This window comes from Strongylocentrotus purpuratus, unplaced genomic scaffold (genome assembly GCF_000002235.5).
Source record: "Strongylocentrotus purpuratus isolate Spur 01 unplaced genomic scaffold, Spur_5.0 spur5_scaffold_17, whole genome shotgun sequence".
Classification (NCBI taxonomy): Eukaryota; Metazoa; Echinodermata; class Echinoidea; order Camarodonta; family Strongylocentrotidae; genus Strongylocentrotus; species Strongylocentrotus purpuratus.
Window position 1 is genome coordinate 11,143,170 of NW_022145602.1, and position 27,114 is coordinate 11,170,283.

The 27,114-nt window shown below is 38.2% G+C and overlaps 1 protein-coding gene across 50 annotated transcripts in view; it reads right to left on the minus strand.

Moving 5' to 3' along the window:
* Positions 1-27,114, minus strand: part of LOC579853 — a 194,299-nt gene that overhangs the window by 96,546 nt on the left and 70,639 nt on the right. For 49 of the 50 annotated variants that reach the window (XM_030988688.1, XM_030988701.1, XM_030988703.1 and 46 more), the window contains 14 exons: positions 26,651-26,755; positions 25,714-25,827; positions 21,605-21,789; positions 18,985-19,164; positions 18,349-18,484; positions 17,079-17,192; positions 12,642-12,755; positions 8,556-8,740; positions 5,198-5,377; positions 4,568-4,703; positions 3,302-3,415; positions 2,365-2,478; positions 1,427-1,540; positions 490-603 (listed from right to left, as the gene is read on the minus strand). In XM_030988688.1, coding sequence (XP_030844548.1) covers positions 490-603; positions 1,427-1,540; positions 2,365-2,478; positions 3,302-3,415; positions 4,568-4,703; positions 5,198-5,377; positions 8,556-8,740; positions 12,642-12,755; positions 17,079-17,192; positions 18,349-18,484; positions 18,985-19,164; positions 21,605-21,789; positions 25,714-25,827; positions 26,651-26,755 — 1,905 coding nt within the window. The remainder of the gene's footprint in view (positions 1-489; positions 604-1,426; positions 1,541-2,364; positions 2,479-3,301; positions 3,416-4,567; positions 4,704-5,197; positions 5,378-8,555; positions 8,741-12,641; positions 12,756-17,078; positions 17,193-18,348; positions 18,485-18,984; positions 19,165-21,604; positions 21,790-25,713; positions 25,828-26,650; positions 26,756-27,114) is intronic. The other variant, XM_030988699.1, reaches the window with a different exon arrangement.

Below are 27,114 nucleotides of genomic sequence, written 5' to 3' on the forward strand. Positions count from 1 at the left end.
CAAATTTCTTTCATTTGGGCGAAAAATGAATTTTAAAATGGACGCAGAAATGGCATGGGATAGTCTGATCTTGAAGACACCTCAGCAACAAAAATTGAATCGCTATAATCATGATGAATCACACTAGTCTAATCATATACTAAAACAAATCATAATTATCAGACATCGTTGTGGTAATCACTTTATCAAATTTGCTCTTGAAAGTACCTTGCACTCCCGTTTTTCATGTGTATACTCGAAATTTAGAAAAGGGTAATTTATTTCATTACTGCACCAAAAGTTGAAACACCCTCGCATCTTTTGTCTGTACTTCCACTCCTGTTGACTCCTAATCAAGAAAAATATCCGAGGTTTTTATCACCAATGACTGCATGTTTCTTTCTTTCTATTTCGTTGTCTGCTTTTTATCTATAATGTTTTGACGAACAAGGAGCAATTGTTTGATATAAAAAGTGTAGGTTTGTATTTTGTTTTGACTCTATATCTTACCTGTTCCACACGTAGGCCCAGTATATCCAGGATCGCAGGTACAAGTAAAGGTGTTCACACCATCACTGCAAATACCTCCATTTTCACAAGGATCAAGAGAACAATCGTCGATATCTGTGCAAATTGAGTTCCAAAGACAATTAATGGGATAAAAGGAATGAGAAAATAATGTCTTTTTTGACATATTTATCTTCATTTGGCGGTGAACAGGTAAACAGAAGTCAAAACTTGCATTCTAAATATAAGTAATGACAGTTCAGGGATAAATTCTCTCATTTGAAAATCTATTAATACATTATTCAAATTAAGTAAATAAACTAAATATATTTTGGAATTAATCATTTTTTTTTCAAAAACATGGCCTTAGAAATAAAAATATATTTTGAAAACATCTCATCATCCCACAAAACGTAGTGTGTCTTTGCCAATTAAGAAAATGTCACTAAAACAAATTTCTTTCATTTGGGCGAAAAATGAATTTTAAAATGGACGCAGAAATGGCATGGGATAGTCTGATCTTGAAGACACCTCAGCAACAAAAGTTGAATCGCTATAATCATGATGAATCACACTAGTCTAATCATATACTAAAACAAATCATAATTATCAGACATCGTTGTGGTAATCACTTTATCAAATTTGCTCTTGAAAGTACCTTGCACTCCCGTTTTTCATGTGTATACTCGAAATTTAGAAAAGGGTAATTTATTTCATTACTGCACCAAAAGTTGAAACACCCTCGCATCTTTTGTCTGTACTTCCACTTCTGTTGACTCCTAATCAAGAAAAATATCCGAGGTTTTTATCACCAATGACTGCATGTTTCTTTCTTTCTATTTCGTTGTCTGCTTTTTATCTATAATGTTTTGACGAACAAGGAGCAATTGTTTGATATAAAAAGTGTAGGTTTGTATTTTGTTTTGACTCTATATCTTACCTGTTACACACGAAAGCCCAGTATATCCAGGATCGCAGGTACAAGTAAAGGTGTTCACACCATCACTGCAAATACCTCCATTTTCACAAGGATCAAGAGAACAATCGTCGATATCTGTGCAAATTGAGTTCCAAAGACAATTAATGGGATAAAAGGAATGAGAAAATAATGTCTTTTTTGACATATTTATCTTCATTTGGCGGTGAACAGGTAAACAGAAGTCAAAACTTGCATTCTAAATATAAGTAATGACAGTTCAGGGATAAATTCTCTCATTTGAAAATCTATTAATACATTATTCAAATTAAGTAAATAAACTAAATATATTTTGGAATTAATCATTTTTTTCTTCAAAAACATGGCCTTAGAAATAAAAATATATTTTGAAAACATCTCATCATCCCACAAAACGTAGTGTGTCTTTGCCAATTAAGAAAATGTCACTAAAACAAATTTCTTTCATTTGGGCGAAAAATGAATTTTAAAATGGACGCAGAAATGGCATGGGATAGTCTGATCTTGAAGACACTTCAGCAACAAAAGTTGAATCGCTTAAATCATGAGAAATCACACAAGTCAAATCATATACTAAAACAAATCATAATTATCAGAGATCGTTGTGGTAATCACTATATCAAATTTGCTCTTGAAAGTACCATGCACTCCCATTTTTCATGTGTCTACTCAAAATCTAGAAGAGTGTAGTTAATTTCATTACTGCACCAAAAGTTGAAACATCCTCGCATCTTTTGTTTGTACTTTCACTCCTGTTGACTGCCAATCAAGAAAAAACTCAGAGGTTTTCATCACCAATGACTAAATGTTTCTTTCTTTCTATTTCCTTGTCTGCTTTTTATCTATAATGTTTTGACGAACAAGGAGCAATTTTTTAATATAAAAAGTGTAGGATTGTAATCTGCTTTGACTCTATATCTTACCTGTTCCACACCTAGGCCCAGTATAGCCAGGATTGCAGGCACAAGTAAAGGTGTTCACCCCATCACTGCAAATTCCTCCATTCTCACAAGGATCGGGAGAACAATCGTTGATATCTGTGCAAATTGAGTTCCAAAGACAATTAATGGGATAAAAGGAATGAGAAAATAATGTCTCTTTTGACATATTTATCTTCATTTGGCGGTGAACAGGTAAACAGAAGTCAAAACTTGCATTCTAAATATAAATAAAGACAGTTCAGGGATAAATTCTCTCATTTGAAAATCTATTAATACATAATTCAAATTAAGTAAATGAACTAAATATTTTTTGGAATTCATCATTTTTTTTTCAAAAACATGGCCTTAGAAATAAAAATATATTTTGAAAATATCTCATCATCCCACAAAACGTAGTGTGTCTTTGCCAATTAAGAAAATGTCACTAAAACAAATTTCTTTCATTTGGGCGAAAAATGAATTTTAAAATGGACGCAGAAATGGCATGGGATAGTCTGATCTTGAAGACACCTCAGCAACAAAAGTTGAATCGCTATAATCATGATGAATCACACTAGTCTAATCATATACTAAAACAAATCATAATTATCAGACATCGTTGTGGTAATCACTATATCAAATTTGCTCTTGAAAGTACCATGCACTCCCATTTCTCATGTGTCTACTCGAAATCATGAAGAGTGTAGTTTATATTATTACTGCACCAAAAGGTGAAACATCCTCGCATCTTTTGTCTGTCCTTTCACTCCTGTTGACTGCCAATCAAGAAAAAACTCAGAGGTTTTCATCACCAATGACTGCATGTTTCTTTCTTTCTATTTCCTTGTCTGCTTTTTATCTATAATGTTTTGACGAACAAGGAGCAATTGTTTGATATAAAAAGTGTAGGACTGTAATCTGCTTTGACTCTATATCTGACCTGTTCCACACGTAGCCCCAGTATATCCAGGATCGCAGGTACAAGTAAAGGTGTTCACTCCATCACTGCAAATTCCTCCATTCTCACAAGGATCGGGAGAACAATCGTTGATATCTGTGCAAGTTGAGTTCCAAAGACAATTAATGGGATAAAAGGGATGAGAAAATATTGTCTCTTTTGACATATTTATCTTCATTTGGCGGTGAAAAGGTAAATAGAAGTCAAAACTTGCATTTTAAATACAAATAATGACAGTTCAAGGATAAATTCCTTCATTTGAAAATCTATTAATACATAATTCAAATTAAGTAAATGAACTAAATATCTCTTTAGAAGTTATCATCTTTTTTTTAAAACATGGCCTTAGAAATAAAAAAAAATATATTTTGAAAATATCTCATCATCCCACAAAACGTAGTGTGTCCTTGCCAATTAAGAAAATGTCACTAAAACAAATTTCTTTCATTTGGGCAAAAAATGAATTTTAAAATGGACGCGGAAATGGCATGGGATAGTCTGATCTTGAAGACACCTCAGCACCAAAAGTTGAATCGCTATAATCATGATGAATCACACCACTTTAATCATATCCTAAAACAAATCATAAGTAGACTTGAATTCGTTACTTTGACGAATTAGGTGATACGTACGATAATGTTTTACATAATGAAGAATGCATTTTCACGATTTCATATCATCTCATAAAATGCTCCTCCCATTATGGTTTATACATATCTCACGTTTTCACTGTGTAGTCTTGATCATTATTGATATATAGAAGATAGATTGAGACAATATGACCTTTGATTCTAATAATTGACATAATGAAGAATACATTTTCACAATTTCATGTTATTTACATGAAATAGTTCACACATCATGTTCTACCTAAATTCCAAGTTAAACATAGTTTCCATGGTATAATTGTCAGATGGTCTACAGTTGGAGGGTACCCGTTCGCGTATTTTTTTGTTCTTTAATTGATTTCCGGAGTGACAGTATGAACTCATTTGCATACAGCCAATCAGAGCTCATCTTGTTAATTATAACGAAAGGTAATGCAATGTTTTGGTATGGGGTCATGGATTTAATTCAAATGAACATATTGGAAGCATATGCGATCCTACAATAATCAGTTGTGGATCGGGGGGCAAAAGGCCCATGCCTCATAACCAGAGCATTATGCCTCCATCATTGGTAAAATGAAGCCCAGAGCAGAAGATGGAGACATTTTTTCTTTGGAATATCAATAGTTTTAAAACTGACCTTCGCCGTAGATCTCCATACGAAGAGCAATATACCTATGCCATGTGACAGGCATCAAGCGGACATATCTGCAAACCTGGGGCACAGACAGAGTGTTGGTCACGATGGTGTTCTTGTCAAAGTTACCGGTGAAGATCTTCAATGAAAAAGGAAAATAAATCCACTTTTGAATTATTATGACTCAAATGATTCTACAGTTAATTGCAACCGAGAGAATCTGATTTAAATAGCATTTTTTGCTTCTACAGTAGATCTACCTATTTATTTGTTTATATAATTTTGTAGTTATATTCTGGTTACATCTATTTTTAGTTTTAAAGGCCTTATAATTAAATAGAGAAAAGAAATTGAAATAGATTGAGTGCATTTCTTGCTCTAACATATCGATAAAGATAGACAGTTCTTTAATTCTACCTGATAATTTTCTCCTCTTAAATATTGTGTAAGAATAGTAAATAGTACACCTAACATGAATCTCTGTTCCTGAGGTAATGATTGCCTTTCTCTTTCAAAAAAATTACATACAACTATTTTAACTGTTTTCAATAAGATATCAAATTCCTTCAAAGTTCTTAAAGAATAGAGTCAATATAATATTTATTTTAAAAAATGATCAGAGAACACATTTACACTGTCATCTCCATTGATGTCCAGCACGGTGTGAAAGGGCGTGTCATCAGTTCTACAAGCAAGCTTGTAGCTTTTTACCCACTCATAAAACCCTGGATACCCAAAAGACTCTGGGTCTGAGGTTTTTCCATTCCCTTGAGTCGCAACTGCAATGATACGGTAAGGTTCCAAAAGATCCACCTTGGGGAAAAAAAAGAATGGTAGGAAAAACTCTTGATATTCATCCTCATAATCATTTAATATTCATGCCAACAATTTTAACCAATGAGCATATTCCAAAATGTGTCAAATCTATATGATTTTTTAAAATAATAAGAACGGCTACTTTCTTTGCATCTATCAATGCCATTATCTTGCTCTCATAAAGCTCTGCTCCTCCAAGGGCTATATTTGATTGGAAGTTCTCTACATTGATGCTGTCATTGATGATCTCATTTCTGAGTGATATCAAACAATTATATTAATGTCCTTAAAGAGGAAACAAATGCTGGCTTACCTACAAAGAGGAGAGAACCCATAAGTCACCTCAAAAAGTGGCCAATAAAAACAATTTTGACAGTGTAAGTGAAGGGTGCCATAAAAATGCCTAGTGACTCTTTCATTACTAACAAGGTGGTACTGATGCGATATGAACCCATGCCAAAGAAATGACTGGTGACTCTTATTACATACATTGTGGCAGTGTATGAATACAAATTAAACTATGTTCTAAAAATTGAGCGTTGACTCTTTCATTACAGATACGGTGGCAACATTGGGATATGAACCCATGCCATAGAAAGAAGGGTTGTCTTAAAGGGCAAGTCCACTCCAAAAATAACTTAAGGCCCGGTCACACAGAGGGGACGCATGGGGGACACACGGCCGGCGCATGGAAAATTTGCAATTTTGGCCAGTGCGTTGTCATGCGCCCAACTTTTGTCGAAGCTATACAGCTAGCTGACACCAAATGCATAGCGCGCTGGACGCATACAGGGCGCATACAGGGCGCACACAGGGCGCACACAGGGCGCACACAGAGCGCACATGAAAACAACTTCCACGAATGCACAGCGTGTTGCTAGCGCGCTGGACGAATGGTCCACGCATGCACCGCGTTCTACGACGCACGGCCAGCGCATTGGAAATCGGAAAAGAACGTGTGCCTAACTTTTGTCATAATTTTGGAAAAGCTAGCGAGCTGACACAAAAAGCACGGCGTGTAGCTAGCGCGCTGTGCGTATACAGGGCGTGTGCTCCGCGTTTGTCTGGCGCTGGTCTAGCGCGCTCCACGCATGTCTGGCGCTGGTCTAGCGCGCTACGGCGCATGTCTGGCGTGCCTTTGGCGTGTATATTCATGCGTCGAGCTCGGCGCACGTTTTTGAGCATGCTCAAAAAATCCCGACGCACACAGCGAATGACGACGCATGCATAGCGCTGGTCCAGCGTTGGTCCAGCGCGCTCGACGAACGAGTAACGAATGATGACGCACGCCTAGCGAACGACAACGCACTGGCCCAAATTGCAAATTTCCAATGCGCTGGCCGTGCGTTCCCCATGCGTCCTCCCTGTGTGACCGGGCCTTTACTTTCAAAAGACGCAGAAAAATCAGATAAACCAAACAAACAAAAATTGAGCAAAATCGGATAACTAATAAGAAAGTTATGAATTTTTGAAAAAGTATGTTAAACTATAGAACAATGAGAATCACAACACAAATTGCCAATATGGTAATCAGTTTGTGACGTCATGTTGCCTTAACATTGTGGCCCGAATTCACAAAGGAGGTTTGTCGACAAACCTCCTTTGTGAATACAACAGTTTACGGTTGTGTGCGCCATTTTAAACAAAGCCAATGACCTAGAGGTCATGTATTTATGCGTAAATTAAGATTGCGCCCATGCAAATTATGACGGTATCACTGCATACGCGCTGCGTTGTGCGCGCACATCATCATTTGCATGGGCGCAATCTTAATTTACGCATAAATACCAATGGTCAAAGGTCATCGGCTTTGTTTCAAAAGATCCACCTTGGGGAAAGAAAGAATGGTAGGAAGGACTCTTGATATTCATCCTCATAATCATTTAATATTCATGCCAACAATTTTAACCAATGAGCATATTCCAAAATGTGTCAAATTTATATGATTTTTCAAGATAATAAGAAAGGCTACTTTCTTTGCATCTATCAATTTTAAAACATTGGCTTTGTTTCAAAGCCAATGACCCGAGATCAACTGTCTGCGCATGCGCACTGATACAACCGTAAACTTGTGTATTCGGGCCTTTGTGTCTGAATTGGCTTTAAAGTGGAAATTCAAAAAAAAATCACAAATATGTCAAATTATGTTTCACTAGAAACTGGTAAGCTAACAGATGGCCATCGTATAAGTTTTAGGTCAACTGCATATCGGATGATTTATAAAAATACAAATACAACCACCTCCTTAGCAGCTGGGATATACGGGAGATTCGCCTGAAAAATAACAGTGTTCTAATGACGTCACAATATTGACCAATATAAGGGACTTTTAGATTCGCACGAAGACAATGGGGATTGCTACAATCAACGTCCTTTTAATGCACTGCCTTGAATGGACGTCACACGTATCAGTCCACGCAAATCTAAAAGTCCCTATTGCCCAAGCAGACGACATCCCATAAAAGAATTAACATAATTGCAAAGCTATTATTTCTCAAATTATCACGAGTTTAGTGTATATAAATGTGATGGCATATCAAACCATTCAAAAGGGGATATGAAACCGATTCTAATAACTAAAATCTTTTGTTTGTAAATACGTAGGATAGGGTTTAATTAACAATCAAAGAAATCAGACTTTCAAATTGAAAACCCCCCGGAATGATATTAAGGACGGCATTTGTTCCTCTTGAAACGCCGAACATACCGCGGTGTGTGCAGCTGAATATACAATGGCTTTTTTTTTTTTTTTACAAGCGACAGATTCCTTTATTTGTGTATCGCTGCATTTGTCATCAAAATAAAACCATGCGCGGGGTTTAGAGTGAGGCAATAGATTATACATTTAGCCTGACGGTAGTGAAGTAAGAGAAAGAACTCATGAGAAGATAAAAAACAGGTACTGAAATATGTAAGATGTCATGGGACATCGTCTGCTTGTGCAAATAATGTCCATACTGTGATGTCACACATCTCAGCAGCGTTCGGAGAGCTATTCAGGTGCTATGACGGGGCTGCATTTAAGCGTTTTTGTAATTTATAATAATCATTACTTCGCATGTTTCCAAGCATTGCATTTAGATAATCTTGTCAAATCACAGTTTCAACTTTGCAATGATGAAAATAAAGTTAGTTTTTAAATCAATGAATATCTACTTTAAGAATTTTTTCTTACCTGGATCCACTGTTCGGTATCTGCTGTTTCTGCGCCCCAGGCTGTTTCGGCCAGGTTAAGACGACCTTTATTTGCGCTAAAGGTGCCAAACCCTTCTTCTTCGGCGGTATACGCACTGGAAGCTGTAAGACTGGAATCCGGGATAACATAACTCTCAAGGCCCAGACCAGGCTTATTCAAGATAGCTGTAAGTTAATGCGTGACAATGTATAGCAAAATGTAGGAAGTGGTGGTCAAATAGGCAAATATGATCGAATGCTTCTATCAGATGGACATACAATAGACAAGTGTGTAATTACAATCTGGGCATGAGCAGGAAAAAAAATTATTTGTAAAAATGTTAAGGTCCTCTGCAAGACAAGTACTTGATATTTGCTCATGAATAAACAAGCAAAGCATTCCATGTTCTACAGGTAGATGTATTCCTATGAAACGAGGGAAATCAAAAGCTATTCAAGGAGACCTATCCATGTTTAAAACATCCGTGGATATATATATATATATATATGGAGGCATTTTGATCCAGTCAACTTATAATGTTAGGTGCGGCCATTCCTTGAATGGTGTTCTAAACAAACCACATTAGAATAACCGTTTTGGTCTGAGGACACATGGCTTCATGTCATAAAAGAGATATAGTTCGAGCTATTACTGAAGTAAGGACTGTGTTGATCGAAGAGATATTTTTAATCAGAGCATGTTTCATAAAACCTTGAGTCCCTTTTAATGTTTACATATAAATGAATAATGGATTAATGAACTAGATTGACCACAAACTTTCTGGACTGTAAACAATACTCTTTACTAGTTAAACTACATTGTATAATACGGCTATGATTGGCTGTGGATCATAATTCTTTCGGAAATGAGCGTTCTAGATTCAGACAAAAAACCTTCTAACAACTATCCCCAGGACAACCTGCCCACCAGGACAATGCACCCTTGGACCATGGTAACTCCATGCTTGGACATGTATCCCAACAAATATTCTAACTAGGTCTTTCATCCCCTAAACAAGCTACCCACTAGGATGATGCACCATTTTACATGTATCCCCACATACTACACTGACTTGGTCTACTATTCCCTGGAAAACCTACCACTTAGACAATGCACCCTTGGACATGGATCCAAAAAGACTACTCTGCCATCCCCTAAGTCAATATCCTCTAGAGCGATTGCCTCTGGACATCTATTTCTTTAGGATTTCCACCTCCTAGGGCAGTGTACCCCTACCACATTCCCATCAGATTTCTAGGATAATAGACCCTGGGTGAAATTGACCTTAACAGGTGTCTGGTGCACACTGTCCTAACATTTTAACTCTGGACAAAAACAATTTAGAAATTTACTCCGGGGGACTGGGGTACATGCATAGAGATCCTCAATATTTCAATCTTAACCCTCTCTTTAAAGAAGAATGAGGAGCCCTGCCGTAAGTCAATTGCCTTCTACAAATCGAATTATTAGGTATAACAACCCTCCACACCAAATGCCATATATAATATAATAACCGAAGTCTTAAATTCAATCCTTAAACGAGGACTATACCTTACCCTATCTCTGAACCTAACCTAAAACTCGACGAATTAGGTGATACGTATTCAAATGTGTTACATAATGAAGAACGCATTTTCACGAATTCAACTTCCGTTATGAAATACTCCTCCTATTATGGTCTATCAATAAATGAAGTTTCAACTGTGTAGCATTGATCATTTCGGATCTATGAAAGATGATCCCCGGGATGGTAGGCAAATGCCATGACAAATATACCAAAAAATCCACATAGACATAACACGTAAACGGAAAATTTGAGTCTCAAATTGAAGCTGGCAGACAAGAATCGAAATGTTGCTCAAACAAGACTGGAGTGTAGAATGAAGATTTCCAAAAAATTCACCTCCCATAGAGAATACAAGCAAAATCGGAAAAATTGGCATGCCTTTTTACTCGACAGAATGGACTATGATGCCATAGTTGAAATGAAAAACACATGGCACCTTTTGTGTAGAAAATCGGCTCAAAAACTACATATCAAAAATTGGGAGAAAAGCAATCAATATTTATACAGATACATTCTATTTTTCATAAATTTGCTGACGTCATAATATGCAAATTCTTTTGTTTAGTTCCAAGACCATTATGATGACGTCACGATGTGCTTAACTCATAGCCTGCCATGAGGCTTCATGCACGGTATCGTTATAGTGCTTTCAGGGGCGTCGCTAGACCTTTTTCAGTGGGGGGGGGGGGGGGGGGTGTAGACGCCAACGATTACCGACCAAACTAGCCACCAATTACCGACAAAATTAAATGTCCCAATATTTACAAATTGAACCCTATAAACCCGGGGCAGAAGGCTAAATTGTTTTTCCTGGCTATTGTCTAACTATAGTACTTGCGTATGCGCAAATGGTCATTTTTCTGAACGATATAAATATACAAATTAGTTCGTCAACTTAGTCAGCATCATAGCTATATGTTTAATGCAGGCGCGGAGATATATAGGATCTTATTTTAGGAAGGGGCGGTAGTATAGTGAGCAAGCGAATCACTTAAAGAGCGCGCCAAGCGCGCTCATTAGAGGGGTGTGGGTGATAGGCCTCCCGCGCGAAGCGCGAAAGCTTAGACGTTTCCTTCAATTAATAGGAAAAGAAGACTTTTTATTGTACCGTTCTTGACTGTTAATCCTTGTCTAAATTTAGTTTCTCCCCCTCCCGCGCAAAGCGCAGAAGTGACGTGTCAATGAATTAAGAGAAAAAGCAGACGATTCGCTGTACTGTTCTCGACTCTTAATCCATATCTGAATAAAGTTTCTCTCTCCCGCGCAAAGCGCAGAAGTCTTGGCCTTTCATCAAATTATAGAGAAAGGAAGACGATTTGTCGTACCGTTGTTGACTCTTAATCCTTCTTTGAATTTAGTTTCCCCGAACATGTTAAACCTCTGATTTCTTTAGCTGATATTATAGGAAAGTGACACTTCGAACAAATACAAGTATTGTAGTTGTAGTCACTCTCAAAGTCGTCACAGCGGTTAAAAAGTCAGTTCGTAGGGAAAAAAACTTGTTGGCCGACCGACAATATACATCTCACCGACTTCAAAATTCTGCATTGATATAGAACACAAGGATCGAGCAAGAATACCGACACAGCTGACCCGACATAGCAACATATTTACCCATGTCTTTCTTGCTCCCTCGGCGAGACGACTCCACTCAACAACCTCCCGCGTTTCTTTTGTTTCCCTTTTCTCTTTGTTTTCTTCTCTTTTCTTTCCTTTCTTTTCCTTTTTTTTTTTTTTTTTTTCTTTCCCTCTCTTTTTTCCGTCCCCCTTCTCTCTTTTTCGCCGATGGCAACGCAATTTTACCGACAATATCCTGACGCGTTAATCAGATTATCTCAATGTAAACTTGACATTCCGTGATTTGGGGCTTGGCACAATGGGGATTAGCCCTGTGGCAGGATGAGAGTTAATGGCCAAATGAAACATGAAATCGTATTTTCGACTCAAACTTAAAATCTCATCGTCTCACAAAACGTAGCGTGCCCCTGCCAGACTAGAAAATGTCAATGAAACAAATTGCTTTCATATTTGCGGGAAATGAATGTGGAAATGGATGCGGATATGGCATGAGATAGTCAGACACCACAGCACCAAAAGTTGAATCGCTATAATGAGGATGAATCACACCAGTATTATCATACCCTAAAACAACTCATCAATATCAGAGATCGTTGTGGTAATCAAAATGTCAAATTTTCTCTTGAAAGTACTATGCACTCTTATTTTCCATGTGTCTACTCGAAATCAAGAAGAGTTTAGTTTATTTCATTACTGCACCAAAAGGTGAAACACACTCGCATCTTTTGGCTGTACTTTTACTCCTGTTGACTGTCAATAAACTCAAACTCGAACTCAAACTCAATCAAGATGAACGACCAAGGTTTTCCTCACCAATGACTGCATGTTTCTTTCTTTTTATTTCCTTGTTTGCTTTTTATCTATGATATTTTGATGAACAAGGAGCAATTTTTTGATAGATAAAGTGTAGGTATGTAATCTGCTTTGACTCTATATATTACCTGTTCCACACGTAGGCCCAGTATAGCCAGGATAGCAGGCACAAGTAAAGGTGTTCACTCCATCACTGCAAATTCCACCATTCTCACAAGGATCGGGAGAACAATCGTTGATATCTGTGCAAATTGAGTTCCAAAGACAATAAATGGGATAAAAGGATGAGAAAAAATGTCCCTTTTGACATATTTATGCTTATTTGGCGTTGAACAGATAAAAAGAAGTGAAAACTTGTATTATAAATACAAATAATGACAGTTCTTGATAGGAATAAATTCCTTCATTTAAAAATATTTTAATACATAATTCAAATGAAGAAAATGAACTAAATATCTCTTTTGAAGTAAGCATCTTTTATTCAAAAACATGGTCTTAAGGCCCGTTCCCACTGGCCGATGGACACAAAACGTATGCATAACGGACACAGCGGACGAGCAAAATTTCGAGGGAGGCTCCATCCGTTTTCATCCGCTCCTGAAATGGACACAATTTGCGAAAATTTGCGAAAACAGAACGGAAAAGAACGGACGTGGGTAGTATGTAGCGGGGATGTTAAACGAATGTTCATCGGAAGCCTAGCGGATGAAAGCGGATGGAAGTGGATGACAGCTCCGAAGGGGTTACCGGAGATAATTAGGAAGCGGACGCATAGCGGAAAGAGCGGATGCATAGCGGATAAAACGGATGCATCACGTACGCCTAACGGAAACAAAGGGGAAGCCGAGCGGATGTATATAGGATGCAAACCGTTCACTGCGCATGCGGGGGGTATGAATTGCGTCCGCTCTGTGGATATAAAGGGATGCAGCACGCTCAAAAGGTCGGTCCCCAGACGCAAATGATCATATCTGATTGATACACGTCCGTAAAAACCCAATTACACACACATGGGCCTCAATCCTTTCGTAATACCTATTGTTCAGGGGGATGAATGAATAGATCATCCCCCCTGAACAATAGGTATCAATTACAGATTTACGTCCATGGTCACACACAAACACGCAGTCAGCATAAAGCGGAAAGACGTGCTGGCGGCTACATTGATACATCTCTACTACATCTCGTTATTGAAGAAGGCTACATTGATACATCTCTATACTACCCCTTGTATCAACACCATGGTGCGTCAGTCAGGCAAGAAAAGGAAGTCCGTGCCTACTCGTTCAAGCCCTGGCAAGGTAAAGAAGGCCAGAACCAGCACCCCACCCCCTGACACTGACTCTGATGGTGAAGCTGCTGCTGCTGTGGTGGACCAGCCCCAAGGCCCTCAAGCTCCTCAAAGCCCTGTTGCTCAAGGCCCTGATGTTCAAGCCCCAGAAGGCCCTGATGTCCAAGCCCCTGAAGGCCCTGATGTTCAAGCCCATGAAGGCCCTGCTGAAACCCCTGAAGGCCCTGAACAAGCTCCAGCCAGAGGGAGGAAGAGGCAATTAGAGAAGAAGAAGGGAGAGAGGAAACAGTACACCGTTTCCGAGGAGCATGATGACGATGTGCTGGAATGGCTGAGGGAGAACGAGTACCTCTGGAGAAAGGGCCACAGACTGTATCGGGACACCAAGAAGAAGCAGGCAGCTTGGAGAGACAAGGCAGAGAGCCTGGGGTACACTGCAGAAGTACTCCTTGGATGGTGGAAGCACATGCACTCCTGGTATGGAAAGCTACACCTCAAGAAATCCGGGCAGGCCGCCGTCAAGCTCACTGACCGGGAGAAGTACGTTATGGCCAAGTGCAGTTCCCTGGAGGGTGGGATCCACCACCGAGGAGCAGCCCCTCTGAGACCCCTCTCCCTCAGACAGCCCACAGACAGCCAAGCACCTTCAAGCCAGGAGCCCTCGACAGCTGAACTCCCCATGGTGCCGAACTTGGAGGATCCCGTGGAGGATGACGCCGTGCTGTCACAAATGGAGGAACAAGCGGCAGCCACCAGAGGCCAACCCACCCCCACCTCCACCACTAGATCCAGAGGACGCAGGCAGAGAGATAGACTGGAGGGACAGGACGACAGTGTGCTGTTGGAGATCAGGGACACAATGAAGACCAGCACAGAACTTTTCTCTCAGCTGGTCGACTTGGACAGAGCATCCTCGGCCCGGAAGCCCTTCATCACCTACGTGAGCCAGACCCTGAGGGACCTGCCCGAGGCCGAGTACCAGGTTATGAAGCAGAAGATCACATTACTTTTCCACAACCCTCAAGGCCCAGCTGAAGTTCGTCCTACCCAGTACAGGTCTGCTCCTCCCCCCAGGCGACGTCACAGCCCTTCCACGGCTTTCAACAGCCCCTCACCTACCAAGGCTACGACTACCACGACTTCTCACAGCAGAAGCAGAACTTTCCAGTCCAGGCCCATGTTCATCGGACGCCACAGACGCCACTCCTCACCCAGCTGCAGACCAGACAGCCCCAGCACACTCATCCCAACCCTTCCTCCACCCTAGAGCAACTCCTGACCACACCACCACCTGCTGTACCCTCGAGGCCAAGCACAGCCACAGTCACTGCCTTACGCCTCACAGCTGAGACCATGGACATGACTCAGAGTGACTCAGAATAGTTTGAGAGACTGAGTTGTGATTGTGAACACTTGTTGTGAACACTTGTGAGCAGCATTGTTTACTTATAAAAATGTTTTGTTTACTTAATAAAGTGTTGGCAAAAACTTTGAAAAATTGGCTAAAACTTTGCATTTTTTTGTTGACTTAATAAAGTGTTGGTAAAAAATTTGAAACACTTGTTGTGAGCAGCATTGTTTACTTATAAAATTGTTTTTTACTTTGTAAAGTGTTGATAAAAACTTTGAAAAAATGGCTAAAACTTTGCATACCTTTTTTGTTTACTTAATAAAGTGTTGGTAAAACCTTTGAAACACTTGTTGTGAACACTTGTGAGCAGCATTGTTTACTTACAAATGTTTTGTATACTTAATAAAGTGTTGGTAAAAACTTTGAAAAAATGGTTAAAACTTTGCATTTTTTTGTTTACTCAATTAAGTGTTGGTAAAAACTTTGAAAAAATGGTTAAAACTTTTTTTGTTTGATACAGTCTGAACAGGTTGTGGTTCTGCTGTTCAATGAGTGCAGCTATCATATGGACTCTTTGATCATCCATGGTGGAGAACAATTAATGATGATGTTGAAGACCAAGACCAAGGGTGATGAGGTCTGTACACCACGGCTGCTCGACTCATACTGAGATCCAGATGATTTTCTCCCCCTTTTCATACAAAATATCGGTTGTCCGCTAGGCGTCCTTCTACATACCCTAGACATCCTAAATATACGAGATACATCCCAGATACAAACGCTTTGTCCGTTTTGAATACTTTCTATACGAGATGCATACGCTTACATCCTTTCTATTTCCGTGCTACTAACGATGTATAGACGTTCCATGTACCTTATCTTTCCTCCCTCTTTCCGTTTACAGCTGCAGCGGATGTGAGTTGCGAGGATGCAGAGGGGATACAGCGGACGTTGAACGGATGATAACGGACATGGTCTTAGAAATAAAAAGATTTTTTGAAAAAATCTCATTGTCCCACAAAACGTAGTGTGTCCATGCCAGTTAAGAAAATGTCACTAAAACAAATTTCTTTCATTTGGGCATGAAATGAATTTAAAAATGGACGCGGAAATGGCATGGGATAGTCTGATTTTCAAGACACCTCAGCATCAAAAGTTGAATCGCTATAATCATGATGAATGACACCAGTCTAATCATATACTAAAACAAATCATAATTATCAGAGATCGTTGTGGTAATCACTATATCAAAGTTGCTCTTGAAAGTACCATGCACTCCCATTTTTCATGTGTCTACTCGAAATCTAGAAGAGCGTAGTTTATTTCATTACAGCACCAAAATTAAAAAATACCCTTGCATCTTTTGTCTGTACTTTCACTCCTGTTGACTGCCCATCAGTAAAAGCTTAGTGGGTCAATGCCAGTTAAGAAAATGTCACAAAAACAAATTTCTTTCATTTGGGCGTGAAATGAATTTGAAAATGGACGCGGAAATGGCATGTGATAGTCTGATCTACAGGACACCTCAGCACCAAAAGTTGAATCGCTATAATCATGATGAATGACACCAGTCTAATCATATACTAAAACAAATCATAATTATCAGAGATCGTTGTAGTAATCACTATATTAAATTTGCTCTTGAAAGTACCATGCACTCTAATTTTTCATGTGTCTACTCGAAATCTAAAAGAGTGTAGTTTATTTCATTATTGCCCCAAAGTTGAAACACCCTCGCATTTTTTGTCTGTACCTTCACTCCTGTTGACTGCCAATCAAGAAAAACCTCCAAGGTTTTCATCACCAATGACTGTATGTTTCTTTATATTCCTTTGTCTGCTTTCTATAATGCTTTGATGAACAAGGAGCAATTGTTTTATATAAAAGTGTAGGTTTGTAATCTGCCTTGACTCTACATCTTACCAGTTCCACACGTAGGCCCAGTATAGCCAGGAAGGCAGGCACAAGTAACGGTGTTCACTCCATCACTGCAAAGTCCTCCATTCTCACAAGGATCGGGAGAACAATCGTTGATATCTGTGCAAATTGAGTTCCAAAGACAATAAATGGGATAACAGGGATGAGAACAAAATGTCCCTTTTAACATATTTATCCTTACTTGGCGGTGAGCAGGTAAAAAGAAGTAAAAACTTGCATTCTTAATACAACTAATGACAGTTCTTGTCAGGAATAAATTTCTTTATTTAAAAATATTTTAGTACATAATTCAAAAGAAGTAAATGAACTAAATATCTCTTTTGAAGTAAGCATCTTTTTTTCAAAAACATGGTCTTAGAAATAAAAATATTTAAAAAAAAATTTCATTGTCCCACGAAACGTAGTGTGTCCATGCAAGTTAAGAAAATGTCACTAAAACAAATTTCTTTCATTTGGGCGTGAAATGAATTTGAAAATGGACGCGGAAATGGCATGGGATAGTCTGATCTTTAAGACACCTCAGCACCAAAAGTTGAATCGCTATAATCATGATGAATCACACCAGTTTAATCATATCCTAAAACAAATCATAACTAGACTTGAATTCGTTACTTTGACCAATTAGGTGATACGTATGATAATGTTTTACATAATGAAGAATGCATTTTCACAATTTCATATCATCTCATAAAATGCTCCTCCCATTATGGTTTATACATATCTCACGTTTTCACTGTGTATTCTTGATCATTATTGATATACAGAAGATAGATTGAGACAATATGACCTTTGACTCTAATAATTGACATAATGAAGAATACATTTTCACAATTTCATCTTATTTACATGAAATAGTTCACACATCATGTTCTACCTAAATTCCAAGTTAAACATAGTTTCCATGGTATAATTGTCAGATGGTCCACAGTTGGAGGGTACCCGTTCGCATATTTTTTTGTTCTTCAATTGATTTCCGGAGTGACAGTATGAACTCATTTGCATACAGCCAATCAGAGCTCATCTTGTTAATTATAACGAAAGGTAATGCAATGTTTTGGTATGGGGTCATGGATTTAATTCAAATGAACATATTGGAAGCATATGCGATCCTACAAGTTGTGGATCGGGGGGGGGGGGGGCAAAAGGCCCATGCCTTATAACCAGAGCATTATGCCTCCATCATTGGTAAAATGAAGCCCAGAGCAGAAGATGGAGACATTTTTTTCTTTGGAATATCAATAGTTTTAAAACTGACCTTCGCCGTAGATCTCCATACGAAGAGCAATATACCTATGCCATGTGACAGGCATCAAGCGGACATATCTGCAAACCTGGGGCACAGACAGAGTGTTGGTCACGATGGTGTTCTTGTCAAAGTTACCTGTAAAGATCTTCAATGAAAAATGAAAATAAATCCACTTTTGAATTATTATGACTCAAATGATTCTACAGTTAATTGCAAACGAACAAAAGAGAATCTGATTTAAATAGCATTGTTTGCTTCTACACTAGATCTACCTATTTATTTGTTTATATAATTTTGTAGTTATATTCTGGTTGCATCTATTTTTAGTTTTAAAGGCCTAATAATTAAATGGAGAAAAGAAATTGAAATAGATTGAGTGCATTTCTTGCTCTAACATATCGATAAAGATAGACAGTTCTTTAATTCTACCTGATAATGTTCTCCTCTTAAACATTGTGTAAGAATAGTAAATAGTACACCTAACATGAATCTCTGTTCCTGAGGTAACGATTGCCTTTCTCTTTCAAAAAAATTACATACAACTATTTTAACTGTTTTCAATAAGATATCAAATTCCTTCAAAGTTCTTAAAGAATAGAGTCAATATAATATTTATTTTAAAAAATGATCAGAGAACAAATTTACACTGTCATCTCCATTGATGTCCAGCACGGTGTGAAAGGGCGTGTCATCAGTTCTACAAGCAAGCTTGTAGCTTTTTACCCACTCATAAAACCCTGGATACCCAAAAGACTCTGGGTCTGAGGTTTTTCCATTCCCTTGAGTCGCAACTGCAATGATACGGTAAGGTTCCAAAAGATCCACCTTGGGGAAAGAAAAGAATGGTAGGAAAAACTCTTGATATTCATCCTCATAATCATTTAATATTCATGCCAACAATTTTAACCAATGAGCATATTCCAAAATGTGTCAAATTTATATGATTTTTCAAGATAATAAGAACGGCTACTTTCTTTGCATCTATCAATGACATTATCTTGCTCTCATGAAGCTCTGCTCCTCCAAGGGCAATATTTGATTGGAAGTTCTCCACATTGATGTTGTGATTGATGATCTCATTTCTGAGTGATATCAAACAATTATATTAATGTCCTTAACGAGGAAACAAATGCTGGCTTACCTACAAAGAGGAGAGAACCCATAAGTCACCTCAAAAAGTGGCCAATAAAAACAATTTTAACAGTGTAAGTGAAGGGTGCCATAGAAATGCCTAGTGACTCTTTCATTACTAACAAGGTGGTACTGATGCGATATGAACCCATGCCAAAGAAATGACTGGTGACTCTTATTACATACATTGTGGCAGTGTATAAATACAAATTAAACTATGTTCTAAGAATTGAGCGTTGACTCTTTCATTACAGATACGGTGGCAACATTGGGATATGAACCCATGCCATAGAAAGAAGGGTTGTCTTAAAGGGCAAGTCCACTCCAAAAATAACTTACTTTCAAAAGACGCAGAAAAATCAGATAAACCAAACAAGCAAAAATTGAGCAAAATCGGATAACTAATAAGAAAGTTATGAATTTTTGAAAAAGTATGTTAAACTATAGAACAATGAGAATCACAACACAAATTGCCAATATGGTAATCAGATTGTGACGTCATGTTGCCTTAACATTGTGGCCCGAATTCACAAAGGAGGTTTGTCGACAAACCTCCTTTGTGAATACAACAGTTTACGGTTGTGTGCGCCATTTTAAACAAAGCCAATGACCTAGAGGTCATGTATTTATGCGTAAATTAAGATTGCGCCCATGCAAATTATGACGGTATCACTGCATACGCGCTGCGTTGTGCGCGCACATCATCATTTGCATGGGCGCAATCTTAATTTACGCATAAATACCAATGGTCAAAGGTCATCGGCTTTGTTTGAAAAGATCCACCTTGGGGAAAGAAAAGAATGGTAGGAAGAACTCTTGATATTCATCCTCATAATCATTTAATATTCATGCCAACAATTTTAACCAATGAGCATAATTATTCCAAAATGTGTCAAATTTATATGATTTTTCAAGATAATAAGAAAGGCTACTTTCTTTGCATCTATCAATTTTAAAACATTGGCTTTGTTTCAAAGCCAATGACCCGAGATCAACTGTCTGCGCATGCGCACTGATACAACCGTAAACTTGTGTATTCGGGCCTTTGTGTCTGAATTGGCTTTAAAGTGGAAATTCAAAAAAAAAAATCACAAATATGTCAACTTATGTTTCACTAGAAACTGGTAAGCTAACAGATGGCCATCGTATAAGTTTTAGGTCAACTGCATATCGGATGATTTATAAAAATACAAATACAACCACCTCCTTAGCAGCTGGGATATACGGGAGATTCGCCAGAAAAATAACAGTGTTCTAATGACGTCACAATATTGACCAATATAAGGGACTTTTAGATTCGCACGAAGACAATGGGGATTGCTACAATCAACGTCCTTTTAATGCACTGCCTTGAATGGACGTCACACGTATCAGTCCACGCAAATCTAAAAGTCCCTATTGCCCAAGCAGACGACATCCCATACAAAAATTAACATAATTGCAAAGTTATTATTTGTCAAATTATCACGAGTTTAGTGTATATAAATGTGATGGCATATCAAACCATTCAAAAGGGGATATGAAACCGATTCTAATAACTAAAATCTTTTGTTTGTAAATACGTAGGATAGGGTTTAATTAACAATCAAAGAAATCAGACTTTCAAATTGAAAACCCCCCGGAATGATATTAAGGACGGCATTTGTTCCTCTTGAAACGCCGAACATACCGCGGTGTGTGCAGCTGAATATACAATGGCTTTTTTTTTTTTACAAGCGACAGATTCCTTTATTTGTGTATCGCTGCATTTGTCATCAAAATAAAAACATGCGCGGGGTTTAGAGTGAGGCAATAGATTATACATTTAGCCTGAAGGTAGTAAAGTAAGAGAAAGAACTCATGAGAAGATAAAAAACAGGTACTGAAATATGTAAGATGTCATGGGACATCGTCTGCTTGTGCAAATAATGTCCATACTGTGATGTCACACATCTCAGCAGCGTTCGGAGAGCTATTCAGGTGCTATGACGGGGCTGCATTTAAGCGTTTTTGTAATTTATAATAATCATTACTTCGCATGTTTCCAAGCATTGCATTTAGATAATCTTGTCAAATCACAGTTTCAACTTTGCAATGATGAAAATAAAGTTAGTTTTTAAATCAATGAATATCTACTTTAAGAATTTTTTCTTACCTGGATCCACTGTTCGGTATCTGCTGTTTCTGCGCCCCAGGCTGTTTCGGCCAGGTTAAGACGACCTTTATTTGCGCTAAAGGTGCCAAACCCTTCTTCTTCGGCGGTATACGCACTGGAAGCTGTAAGACTGGAATCCGGGATAACATAACTCTCAAGGCCCAGACCAGGCTTATTCAAGATAGCTGTAAGTTAATGCGTGACAATGTATAGCAAAATGTAGGAAGTGGTGGTCAAATAGGCAAATATGATCGAATGCTTCTATCAGATGGACATACAATAGACAAGTGTGTAATTACAATCTGAGCATGAGCAGGAAAAAAAATTATTTGTAAAAATTTTAAGGTCCTCTGCAAGACAAGTACTTGATATTTGCTCATGAATAAACAAGCAAAGCATTCCATGTTCTACAGGTAGATGTATTCCTATGAAACGAGGGAAATCAAAAGCTATTCAAGGAGACCTATCCATGTTTAAAACATCCGTGGATATATATATATATGGAGGCATTTTGATCCAGTCAACTTATAATGTTAGGTGCGGCCATTCCTTGAATGGTGTTCTAAACAAACCACATTAGAATAACCGTTTTGGTCTGAGGACACATGGCTTCATGTCATAAAAGAGATATAGTTCGAGCTATTACTGAAGTAAGGACTGTGTTGATCGAAGAGATATTTTTTATCAGAGCATGTTTCATAAAACCTTGAGTCCCTTTTAATGTTTACATATAAATGAATAATGGATTAATGAACTAGATTGACCACAAACTTTCTAGACTGTAAACAGTACTCTTTACTAGTTAAACTACATTGTATAATACGGCTATGATTGGCTGTGGATCATAATTCTTTCGGAAATGAGCGTTCTAGATTCAGACAAAAAACCTTCTAACAACTATCCCCAGGACAACCTGCCCACCAGGACAATGCACCCTTGGACCATGGTAACTCCATGCTTGGACATGTATCCCAACAAATATTCTAACTAGGTCTTTCATCCCCTAAACAAGCTACCCACTAGGATGATGCACCATTTTACATGTATCCCCACATACTACACTGACTTGGTCTACTATTCCCTGGAAAACCTACCACTTAGACAATGCACCCTTGGACATGGATCCAAAAAGACTACTCTGCCATCCCCTAAGTCAATATCCTCTAGAGCGATTGCCTCTGGACATCTATTTCTTTAGGATTTCCACCTCCTAGGGCAGTGTACCCCTACCACATTCCCATCAGATTTCTAGGATAATAGACCCTGGGTGAAATTGACCTTAACAGGTGTCTGGTGCACACTGTCCTAACATTTTAACTCTGGACAAAAACAATTTAGAAGTTTACTCCGGGGGACTGGGGTACATGCAAAGAGATCCTCAATATTTCAATCTTAACCCTCTCTTAAAAGAAGAATGAGGAGCCCTGCCGTAAGTCAATTGCCTTCTACAAATCGAATTATTAGGTATAACAACCCTCCACACCAAATGCCATATATAATATAATAACCGAAGTCTTAAATTCAATCCTTAAACGAGGACTATACCTTACCCTATCTCTGAACCTAACCTAAAACTCGACGAATTAGGTGATACGTATTCAAATGTGTTACATAATGAAGAACGCATTTTCACGAATTCAACTTCCGTTATGAAATACTCCTCCTATTATGGTCTATCAATAAATGAAGTTTCAACTGTGTAGCATTGATCATTTCGGATCTATGAAAGATGATCCCCGGGATGGGAGGCAAATGCCATGACAAATATACCAAAAAATCCACATAGACATAACACGTAAACGGAAAATTTGAGTCTCAAATTGAAGCTGGCAGACAAGAATCGAAATGTTGCTCGAACAAGACTGGAGTGTAGAATGAAGATTTCCAAAAAATTCACCTCCCATAGAGAATACAAGCAAAATCGGAAAAATTGGCATGCCTTTTTACTCGACAGAATGGACTATGATGCCATAGTTGAAATGAAAAACCAATGGCACCTTTTGTGTAGAAAATCGGCTCAAAAACTACATATCAAAAATTGGGAGAAAAGCAATCAATATTTATACAGATACATTCTATTTTTCATGAATTTGCTGACGTCATAATATGCAAATTCTTTTGTTTAGTTCCAAGACCATTATGATGACGTCACGATGTGCTTAACTCATAGCCTGCCATGAGGCTTCATGCACGGTATCGTTATAGTGCTTTCAGGGGCGTCGCTAGACCTTTTTCAGTGGGGGGGGGGGGGGGGGGTAGACGCCAACGATTACCGACTAAACTAGCCACCAATTACCGACAAAATTAAATGTCCCAATATTTACAAATTGAACCCTATAAACCCGGGGCCGAAGGCTAAATTGTTTTTCCTGGCTATGGACTAACTATAGTACTTGCGTATGCGCAAATGGTCATTTTCCTGAACGATATAAATATACAAATTAGTTCGTCAACTTAGTCAGCATCATAGCTATATGTTTAATGCAGGCGCGGAGATATATAGGATCTTATTTTAGGAAGGGGCGGTAGTATAGTGAGCAGGCGAATCACTTAAAGAGCGCGCCAAGCGCGCTCATTAGAGGGGTGTGGGTGATAGGCCTCCCGCGCGAAGCGCGAAAGCTTAGACGTTTCCTTCAATTAATAGGAAAAGAAGACTTTTTATTGTACCGTTCTTGACTGTTAATCCTTGTCTAAATTCAGTTTCTCCCCCTCCCGCGCAAAGCGCAGAAGTGACGTGTCATTGAATTAAGAGAAAAAGCAGACGATTCGCTGTACTGTTCTCGACTCTTAATCCAATATCTGAATAAAGTTTCCCTCTCCCGCGCAAAGCGCAGAAGTTTTGGCCTTTCATCAAATTATAGAGGAAGGCAGACGATTTGTCGTACCGTTGTTGACTCTTAATCCTTCTTTGAATTTAGTTTACCCGAACATGTTAAACCTCTGATTTCTTTAGCTGATATTATAGGAAAGTGACACTTCGAACAAATACAAGTATTGTAGTTGTAGTCACTCTCGAAGTCGTCACAGCGGTTAAAAAGTCAGTTCGTAGGGAAAAAAACTTGTTGGCCGACCGACAATATACATCTCACCGACTTCAACATTCTGCATTGATATAGTACACTAGGATCGAGCAAGAATACCGACACAGCTGACCCGACATAGCAACATATTTACCCATGTCTTTCTTGCTCCCTCGGCGAGACGACTCCACTCAACAACCTCCCGCGTTTCTTTTGTTTCCCTTTTCTCTTTGTTTTCTTCTGTTTTCCTTTCCTTTCTTCTCTTTCTTTCTTCTCTTTTCTTTCCTTTCTTTTCCTTTTCTTTTTTTTCCCTTTTCTTTCCCTCTCTTTTTTCCGTCCCCCTTCTCTCTTTTTCGCCGATGGCAACGCAATTTTTCCGACAATATCCTGACGCGTTAATCAGCTTATCTTAATGTAAACTTGGCATTCCGTGATTTGGGGCTTGGCACAATGGGGATTAGCCCTGTGGCAGGATGAGAGTTAATGGCCAAATGAAACATGAAATCGTATTTTCGACTCAAACTTAAAATCTCATCGTCTCACAAAACGTAGCGTGCACCTGCCAGACTAGAAAATGTCAATGAAACAAATTGCTTTCATATTTGCGGGAAATGAATGTGGAAATGGATGCGGATATGGCCTGAGATAGTCAGACACCACAGCACCAAAAGTTGAATCGCTATAATCAGGATGAATCATACCAGTACTATCATACCCTAAAACAACTCATCAATGTCAGAGATCGTTGTGGTAATTAAAATGTCAAATTTTCTCTTGAAAGTACTATGCACTCTTATTTTCCACGTGTCTACTCGAAATCAAGAAGAGTTTAGTTTATTTCAATACTGCACCAAAAGGTGAAACACACTCGCATCTTTTGGCTGTACCTTTACTCCTGTTGACTGTCAATAAACTCAAACTCGAACTCAAACTCAATCAAGAAGAACGACCAAGGTTTTCCTCACCAATGACTGCATGTTTCTTTCTTTCTATTTCCTTGTTTGCTCTTTATCTATGATATTTTGATGAACAAGGAGCAATTGTTTGATAAAGTGTAGGTATGTAATCTGCTTTGACTCTATACATTACCTGTTCCACACGTAGGCCCAGTATAGCCAGGATAGCAGGCACAAGTAAAGGTGTTCACTCCATCACTGCAAATTCCACCATTTTCACAAGGATCGGGAGAACAATCGTTGATATCTGTGCAAATTGAGTTCCAAAAACAATAAATGGGATAAAAGGGTTGAGAAAATAATGTGTCTTTTGACATATTTATTTTTATTTGGCGGTGAACAGGTAAAAAGAAGTCAAAACTTGCATTCTAAATACAAATAATGACAGTTCAATGATCAATTCATTTGTTTAAAAATCTATTAATACATAATTCAAATGAAGTAAATGAAGTAAATATCTCTTTGAATGTTAGCATCTTTTTTTTTAAACAAGGCCTTAGAAAGAAAATATATTTTGAAAAAATCTCATCGTCCCACAAAACGTAGTGTGCCCAAGCCAGACAAGAAAATGTCCCTAAAACAAATTTCTTTAATTTGGGCGTTAAATGAATGTAAATATGGACGAGGAAATGGCATGGGGTAGTCTGATCTTCAAGACACCTCAGCACCAAAAGTTGAATCGCTGTAATCAGGATGAATGAAACCACTCTTATCATATCCAAAAACAAATCATAATGATCAGAGATTGTTGTGGTAATCACTATATCAAATTTGCTCTTGAAAGTACCATGCACTCCCATTTTCCATGTGTCTACTCGAAATCTAGAAGAGTGTAGTTTATATCATTACTACACGAAAAGATGAAACACCCTTGCATCTTTTGTCAGTACTTTCACTCCTGTTGACTGTTAATCAAGAAAAACCTTCAAGGTTTTCCTCACCAATGACTTCATGTTTCTTTCTTTCTTTTTTCGTTGTTTGCTCTATATATTTGATGTTTTGATGAACAAGGAGCAATTGTTTGAAATAAAAAGTGTAGGTATGTAATCTGCTTTGACTCTATATCTTACCTGTTCTACACGTAGGCCCAGTATAGCCAGGATCGCAGGCACAAGTAAAGGTGTTTACTCCATCACTGCAAATTCCTCCATTCTCACAAGGATCGGGAGAACAATCTGTGCAAATTGAGTTCCAAAGACAATAATAGGGATAAAAGGGATGAGAAAGTAATGTCTCTTTTGACATATTTATTTTCATTTGGCGGTGAACAGGGGTAAAATGAAGTCAAGACTTGCATTCTAAATACAAATAATGACAATTCATAGATGAATGTCTTCATTTGAAAATCTATTAATACATAATTCAAATTAAAAAAAAGAACTAAATATCTCTTTGAATGTTAGCATCTTTTTTTCAAAAACGTGGCCTTAGAAAGAAAACATATTTATGAAAAAATCTCATCGTCCCATAAAACGTAGTGTGTCCATGCCAGTTAAGAAAATGTCACTAAAACAAATTTCTTTCATTTGGGCGT